General features: G+C 44.4%; 1 protein-coding gene across 1 annotated transcript; it reads right to left on the bottom strand.

Annotated features, from left to right (window-relative positions):
• Positions 1-2,885: 2,885 nt before the first annotated feature.
• ALKBH1 (alkB, alkylation repair homolog 1 (E. coli)) lies at positions 2,886-5,240 on the bottom strand (the record flags this gene model as incomplete). Its single annotated transcript, XM_010189130.1, has 3 exons — positions 2,886-3,309; positions 3,841-4,034; positions 5,150-5,240. Coding segments are annotated over 3 exons (709 nt in total), but the record flags the coding sequence as incomplete, so codon positions are not given.
• Positions 5,241-8,579: the final 3,339 nt, after the last annotated feature.

Below are 8,579 nucleotides of genomic sequence, written 5' to 3'. Positions count from 1 at the left end.
CCAGTATTCATCTCTCTGTGCTTTGATCCTGATTTCACTGGAGATTTTCTTTTCCCTTCACTTAAGGATAAAAAAACCCTGGTAATAGTTTAAACTCTCTTGGACTGTTAGCTTTATCTATAGATCACCTAATGAGCAGAGTACATGTGGTAAACAACTTGCTTCGTTTCCAGGTGGCCTTGAATTAAACACTTCATTATCTTCCTGTAATCAGCTCATTACATTAATTTTCTTGCAGAATTAGTCCAGATGACCTCTTATTTCCCTCCCCTCAGCTGTGCACAGCAGGACATCCCAGAAGACACTGCCTATGACACTGATGAAGTTCTGTGCTTGTGGCCCTTGGGCAGCGCTTCTCTGGTAGAGGCATTAAAAGCTGCAGAGATTATCTTGGCAGGTACCTGTATGAACACAAGCAAATACCTGTGGTACTTACAGACAGAAAAGTTTGATCAGTGCTATGAATCAGTGTGTCCCTGGGTGCAGCCCTGTTCCCTGCCTCTCCACAATCCTCCCCATCCCTTCTTCCCAGAGCTGGAGCTGCCTCTTCCAAAATCACGAGCAGCAGAGTTTGCAGAGCCCACCCAAGTCCTGGGGTTTGCCTGTTTGTACTCCACTCTTCACCACTACACTAATGCTCCTGCTAGAGCTGCAGTTCAGGACATTCTCCCTTCTTACAGTTGTTTCTCCTCGTACACAGATGACTTCTTTTCTCTGAGTCACTGCCTATGTGCCCATTCCTGGGTCATGGACTTTTCATTTCTGGGTCTGATGCAGAACTAGATCAGGAGGGCACTGCACTCACAGTGGCATTAGAGAACAAGCTTGACTGCAAGTCAGTAACCCAGCAAATTCTCAACTTGATCTAAACATACGGCTTCAACGGACGAGACCTTTCCATGACCAATCGCTATCAGTAGTTCACAGCATTTACTACAGTTTCAAACTGCAGAGGATAAACAGTGGGGTTTTTTTGTTCTTGAATCACAGGAACAACTGAATCTTGTGATGTATCTGTAGGGAACTGAAGACACAACAAGTGAGATCCATGGACTTAACCCTCAGCCTGCAACACGAACAAACCAGCTCCATTTGGTTCATGACCATCTCGTTGATGAATCTGTCTTCAGTTTTCAGTGCTGAGTGAGTGGGCAGATTTTTGCTTCCCCCTCAGAATGAAGAGCAGAAAGTTTGCCTTCTCACTGCTAGGGAAACAGAAACTCCTCTCCCCACCTTCAGGTGCCATCAAGGGAGCTTTGCTGTTTTCTGAGACTTACTCAACTTTCCTTTCTGGTCCTACTGTAACCTCTGCAGTACTTTCAGTACTCTCAGCTGTAAATACACCAGGCCCAGCATAAAGGAAGGACGCATTTCTGGCATAGAATAAGATATTAAAACCCACAAAACCTGATTATTTTAAACATTAAATTGCTGGAGTTCATTGCAGCATTATGTAAAGGATTAATTGCACACATCCACACACCCACCTGCAATGAAATGAGCAGGCCAGACACTTTCCCCACGAGGAAAAGCTGCCATACACATATTAAATTGGACTTTCACACCGCAGGGAACACCTCTCTGAAACTGCCCAACAAACCCTCAAGTGCCCACAAGCAAAGCAGCCCTGCAGACGGATGCAGCACGACTCCACTGACGTTGGCAGATGGCAGAGGCAGCAGATCCAAAAGAAGCCTGGAGGGAACAGCACAAGGCATGCACAGCATTAACAATACATTGAAATAACTTAACAGGGAGAAAAAGGGGAAAAAAAAGCCAGCCCAAAACTGATAGAGATCTTTAATTTAAAAACTGAGGAAGCATATTCATTGGGAAAGTGCAACAAAATACCCTGGGGACAGCACATTCCACTCCAACAATTAAAATGGCATTAAAACCCAGATAGGGAGGTTGAGTCTTAAAAAGAACGGGCACATAAGCCAGTGCTTTGCTTCGTTTCAACATATTTATCTTTGGGTGACAGAGATAGTCACTGATTACATATTTTTTTAGGTACACAATTTGCAACTCCATTGCTTCTATTTGCAAGTCATTCTGTTTCTTAAAGACGCTACCCTGGGCCTGCAGGGCCATAACGTGCAGGCACTTCAGAGGGGGCAGTTTTGAAGGAATGGGGATGCGGGGCCCAGCCACAATACTTACTGTCTGGAGAAGACTCAACAGCGAGCTACCAGATACTCTAAGTAGATATTTCCCCAAATAATTTCTCTCTAAAATTTGAGCGATGCCAAAAAATGAAAGGCCAGTTCCACTCATGCAGATGAGTTTCTGCTGCAGCTGAGGGGATGCAAGCAGGCAAGAGGAGAGCACAGGACTACAGCAAGCTTACAGCAGGCATTGCTCATGGGAGCCACTCGTTTCTCATCACTGAACCCATTTTTGCTGCAGAGGTAATTCTCTGGGAAATGCTGCAGGCAGCTCTGACACCCACAGCGGCCTCTTCTCAGTCGTACTTGTTTATGCACTTCAGCTGAGCTGTACAAAGCCCAGTAGGGTTCTTTAACATGCAGCGATTATGTATCTTTTGCTAGCGCTTTCTGCCCGATGATTTCCAAATACTTTATGAGCAGCACTGAACCAACCCTAAAATTCTGACATACAAGTAATTTTCAAAGGAACCGAGTACGGTAAACGCCTGCAACAAAACAGCAGCAGAGTTTGTCTCCTGAGTCCCAGTCCTGCATTTATCCTTCTCTTCCTTTTAAATTTTCTCCCCCAGTCTATTTTTTACAACAAGGACTGCATTCATTCTGCAGAACTTTATTAATCCTCACACAGATGAGTGACCTGTAGTACGATTACATTCGTTCCCAAGTCCACATGGAGGTTGCTCGTCCAGTTCACGTCAGCGTGATCTCCTGGTCTCAGCTGTCTGTATCTGGTTTATGTCTCTTGGCTCTGCCGTTCTCCTGATGGTGGCTGTCTTCAGAGGGTGCTTGCCCCTTTGCATTTGTCCCAGATTCCTCTGGAAACTTCTGACCCTCGGCCAACACCTGCCGAATAGTCATATTAATGCGGGAAGACTGCAAGTACTTGGCACAGACCTGCCAGTCCTCATCGGAGCTGTGCTCGATGACTGAGCCGACAGGAAGGTCTGAAGAAAGTGCTTGGTCCAGGCACGAAGGCAAAGCTGTCCCCTCGGGGTTGGGGAGGACCCGGGGAACAGCGTGGTACAGCAGGCGGCTGAAGCCGGACATCACCATGATATCTCCGCTGTGCATGAACATCGCCGTTGGGGCCTCCTCCCGCTTCAGGCCCCCGAGCAAAAATATTGAGGATTGTCCAAAACTACAGATGCAGAGAGAAAACAAATTCAGGTGGAGAACAACTGCATGTAACAGTGAGAAAATATTAGCAGCTAAATGCCTTAACAAAACCCCCAAAAACCAACCAATGAACAACCCCCCCACCCCAAAACCCCCAGACTGACTCCTAGGAACAGCTTTACAATGAGAACGTGGAAAATGGACTAAGAGGCCTGGTTCAACGTAGGCATAGTGAGAGCAGTTGCCCTGCCAGGTTTGAAGCTCTACTGAGGTATTTAGTCCTCGCCTGTTAATCCCCAGTTGCCACTTTGCTGCATTAGAACAGAGCTGTGCTCTGTGCAGAGCTCTTCCACATCCATGCTATTCAAACAGTCTTAAAAAACAAAACACCTATGCCTTTGAGCTACAGCTTCCTACTATTCACATCTTCAGAGAGTGATCGTTATGCAGCCAATTAGCAAGCTACGTTGTACCAATTTCCCATAACCATATGCCACCATAGGAAAAAAGCCACCGATCCTTCCACAACACCCAAGTACTTTCCTTGACTCACCTGAACGATAAAAGGGGCCGAGAATGGTCTAGTTCAGACTCATCCACGTGAATGCCTAGTGAAGAGTCAAAATGATAGTAATTCAAGATCCCTGCTTGGGCTTGGAAACCCCGGAAGCCGCAGGCTGCAGCCACTTGCTCTGATAGGAACGCAAGGTCTGAGGGGAAAGGAGTGTGGTGATTTGCTGAGTACTTCTGGAGGAAGGAGAATGGAAAAACAAAGAAACAAACCAAACCCAGAACATCAGAGCAGCAAATACAACAGGAAACAAACATTGAATTAGAAGTTTGGCTGACAGTCATGGAGAAGGACATCATATTTCCGTGGAAAATTACTACAACACAGGCAGAAGCACAACAAGCTGCTTCTTACCATTTAATTGTGGTCCTATGCTGAGACTGACAGAGATTCTATTAATTGTGGAATTAATCATTGTATCTGGATGGCAAACTTGAAGTCGGTAAGGTAACACCTCAGAGTAGTACCAACATCCTGAGGATCTACTTGGTCACTAAAGCTGCCAATGGAGAGACAATTCTGTATCTCATCAAGAGAGCTCAGAAACAAGCATCTTTGTTCCTTCTTTGAAGATTAACAAAGAGGAATCAATGGCAAACCTACTTTTACTCTCTCTGGTGAGCGATTCTGAGAGGAGTGGAAGGGAGTAACCAAGTTTTTATGGAGGCACACACTCAGTAATAGGCTGACCTGGTAAATGTAAGGCTGCGAGCAGGTTTGCAAGCAGTAGCTGTAATACACTGATGGACTGCAGATTCACTCTGCCTCCATCTGACTCAGTCTTATGAAGAAGTTTATTTTGGTCTCCACAATATTCAGGAGTCCCAAAATAGCCGTCAGTTGGTGAGACTGTGCTGTACTGGTTCAGACTCTTCAGTTCAAAGTCACACCAGCAGCAGTCTCTCACCCCTCCAAAAAGGGGCAGTTTCGCAGAAGCAGCTGTCTCCAAGGTCACTCTCACCCTAAAGAGTTAACGAGGCTTTTGTGACCATCCTTTTTGGTAGGGTAAAAATCCTCACCCTGAAATGGAGTCACGGGTCTAGAGCTGAGTATACGCTACCGTGTTACTTCTCAAAGGAAAGAACGCAGCAATGGACTCGTGCTGTTAAATCCTCCACAGTGAACTAATACAGATTAAAATGTTCCTACAAGCGTGGTTTGTTACAGCCTTTCAAGACTGTTCTGTAGGATCATAAGCATTTTACTACATTTTAGTCCACGATACGCTGCTCTGGCTGCCATTCTGAGTGCTGCCAGCTAAGAAAAATGGAGAAGAATTGAATTTCGGTACCTTAGTGTCCCAGTTATAATGGTAACCAAGGGTCACCCAGCGCAGCTTCTCCAGTAAGCTTCTTGGCTCCCGTTTACTGGAACCTTTCCTTCTGCAAAGACAAAATGGAAAGAAAGGATATTCGGAGGGCTTTGCCGGTGGTGCAACATACGGTAATGAGATTCACTCCTCCACATGACAGCCTTTTAAAACCATCAATGCTCAACTTGTATTTCCAGTGCCGTGATTTTTTCTTCCAAAGAGCTTGAAAATTCGGTTTGTGCCATTTGTGCAAGCTGTAGGGCCTGCTGCCAACTGCTGTCCATCTGAAAACTTGTACCTTCAACACGGTACCTTGCAGGTTACCAGATGGAGAAACACAGTGAACCGGTGCAGATTCAGAAGTCAAAATTAAGCATGTACTACTTGAGCACCCAAAGGAACAGAATTTGTGAAGATCTAAAAGCTGTGAACACAAGGAAAAAATATTCCAGGCACTTAATGGAAAACGACAAGGAAGGAAAATGCTTTGGCTGAGAGTGGAGCACATCAGGCTGCACAACACTGCAAAGGGCTGACAGTTCTACTACCTGGTACTTTCAGAAGTCCTTAGGACAGACTGACTCAACGTTCAGTAAGAAACAAGGCGACTTTAGCTATGATCATATACATCCTGTATTGCCAATAAGTCCAGATTGCAGGTATCTCCTATCCAGACTCCTACACAGGACATAAAACTGTCCTTCTCAAGTGACAACCCTAATGCAGAGGGACCCAGTGGTCTGAAACCCACACCAATTTACCATTCTTATTTGAAGGCAGTGAAGGCAGGAAAAGACCCCAGGGATGGGCTTTTACTGTGGCCTACAGAGCAGTCCTTAAAAAGTTACAAAGATTATGACCGTAGTAAATAAGACAGAAACATGGTAGTGACAAATAAGAAAAGAGAGAAAGCAAAGGGATAAACAGTAGCACCAGATGGTTTGCTCTCATTTATAGCCTCATTAGTTCAGTAAGACATGCTCTCTTCCACAAAACAGGATTCATATTTGTGCTGCCATGTTCAAGTCTCAGCCAAGCAACTGCATTTAATGTGCATTTCTACGTGGATACACAGCTTGCTTCTGCCCTTCACCGATATCGATAGCTCTTCAGCTAAACCAGGAACAGGAGTAAAAGGCCAGCTTCTTGATCTGTAGTAATTTTTCAAAGCTCATTGATTGTTGAAAGTCACATTTCCAGCTTCCATCTTTGTCATAGGGTAATAGCAACTGCAATTGCCATAATGCAGCAACACAGTAACCTTCACATCCATGCTGCCAGGAACAATTTGTGGAGCCTGCAAACCACTGACTGCATTTAGAGAAGGGAGAGCCCACAACTTGTTCCTCTATAGCTTTCAATCAACAACCTCAATGTTCATACTTAAACGTTTTTAGCACCTGCCTTTTGAAAGTGCCCTTCTTTTGCTACAGTGCTATGCACAACAGCAAGAATCCAAATATGCTCAGTAGGTCCTTATTCCCAGGACTTAGTATCTGGTGTGTGATTTCACTTGTGATTGCTGAGGAGAGAAAAGTCTGAGTGTTATGGATCTGGAAACAATCAGTTCCCAGAGCTGTAGCAGCAGGTGCTCCTACAGGAAAGCCCTGAGAAATTCAGGTATAACTATGTTAGAAAAGAGCAAAGTTGAATAGCAGAGGAGGCTGTGGTCTGTAGCTCCCTTTTGTCACTACTCACTGGTAAATGATTTCACTTATAAAAACCCCCTTGCCTCTTCCCTATACACAGGGATATATTGTATATAGCTCTCTCGTAGGGATGCTCTACCATCTATTACTCTTTTAATTGTCCCCAGCAAAAAATACCCAAGCTCCTTGTGAGGAGAGCATCACACATTTCTAGAAACTGCACGGACTCTCCCTGCCTTGTGATTCCTGCATCCTGTAATGAGCAGATAAGCCATGACACAGGCACACTTGTGCATCTTCCTGATGGCTTTCAGAAGCATTAGAAGTGTGTCCAATCTTGGAAGTAGACCTCTTTTAGTTAAGCACTGTTTCTCCCCTGCCTGAAAGGCTCTCACTCCAGATACTACACAAGTTGACTCCTTTGATCCGCAGTCCCCTAGGTACAAGCACAAATACAGCACTTTGCTCACTTGAAGTCTCAGGCAAATGCTTGCTACAACTGCCAGTGATTCTGTCAGCCATCTCTCCCAAACACTGTTTTACACTGAACTGGATTCAGCTGCAAATTAACCTCTGTTCTGATCGTTCTCTGTGTGTGCAGGACGTGCTGCTGGAAAAAGCCTGTCAAGCTGGAACAGTACCTTGGTTTTTCAGCTGCAGGGCACAATGCACAATACTTTCAAAGAACAATTTTTCATCTTTGATGGAACACAAATGTAGAAGTATTTTAAGCACACAAAAAAAGGCATCTGAATTTCCGTAACTAATTCTGACTGAGCCTGGAAAACACAAGCAGGGTCCATCATTTCTCCTAGGTGCAAATACTTACAAGTCCCAATCTTGCTTTTGCTGTTTTGTATCTCGTAGATGTTACAAGTATTTTTGAATAAAAATCTGTGCATGTCAAATTTTACTAAGAGATTGAGGTGGAAGATGAGTTGTAAGAAACTCTGGTCACTCATGAAACAACGGTTATGAAAAATGAGCAGTTAAATCAACAAGGTGATGATAAATACTCAAATAACTAAGAGATTCTGTACTGTAAACAGCATCTATCTTTACAGGTGACTCTGAATTCATAACAAAACACCACACCACAACAAAGGTCTTTAAAACTTGACTTAAACTTCCTACTTGACTTTAAAAGTTGGACACTTTCTCCAGTAACCTCTAAATCAGGTCGAAGAAAGGCAGCTGAGTCAGCACAGAACTCTGAACCTGTGGGAATCTTTCAGACTAAACAGGACTGCCATTCAAATGGTACATTTAATCACCATCTCAGATTGTATTTAAAAAAAAAACCAACAACAAAAAACCCCAAACCCACCAAACCAGAACACCAAACCAAACAAATGCTTAGAAAAATGAACCCAGAGGAACTAGCTGACTTGAGGAGATCAAAACAAGTGCACATACAGCCCTTCAATTACAGTGCACTGCGTCCAACAGCGGACTGGGAAGAAGAGCTGGCATGAGCAGGATGCTTGGAAAGGATCCTTTTTGCCTCAGAAAAACTGAGGCCAAGAGGGACCTCACGGTTCCACGTGTACCTGTGCTTAGCAAGCTCCTGAGCACCGTGGTATCACCACTACCTTACATTTGACTGATGGCTCTAGAATAATCTACTACTAGAAAATCCCCTTGTGAGCATGAAAGCAGAGAATTAACAAGGATGCACATCAAGCCATGCAAAAATCCATCTTTGGATGTCAGACTTGGCGTGTCTGACCCCACAGAATCACAGAATCGCTCGGTTGGAA

This window comes from Mesitornis unicolor, unplaced genomic scaffold (genome assembly GCF_000695765.1).
Source record: "Mesitornis unicolor isolate BGI_N332 unplaced genomic scaffold, ASM69576v1 scaffold6030, whole genome shotgun sequence".
Classification (NCBI taxonomy): domain Eukaryota; kingdom Metazoa; phylum Chordata; class Aves; order Mesitornithiformes; family Mesitornithidae; genus Mesitornis; species Mesitornis unicolor.
Note: the sequence above shows the minus strand (reverse complement) of the source record. Positions and strands in the feature narration are given on the sequence as shown.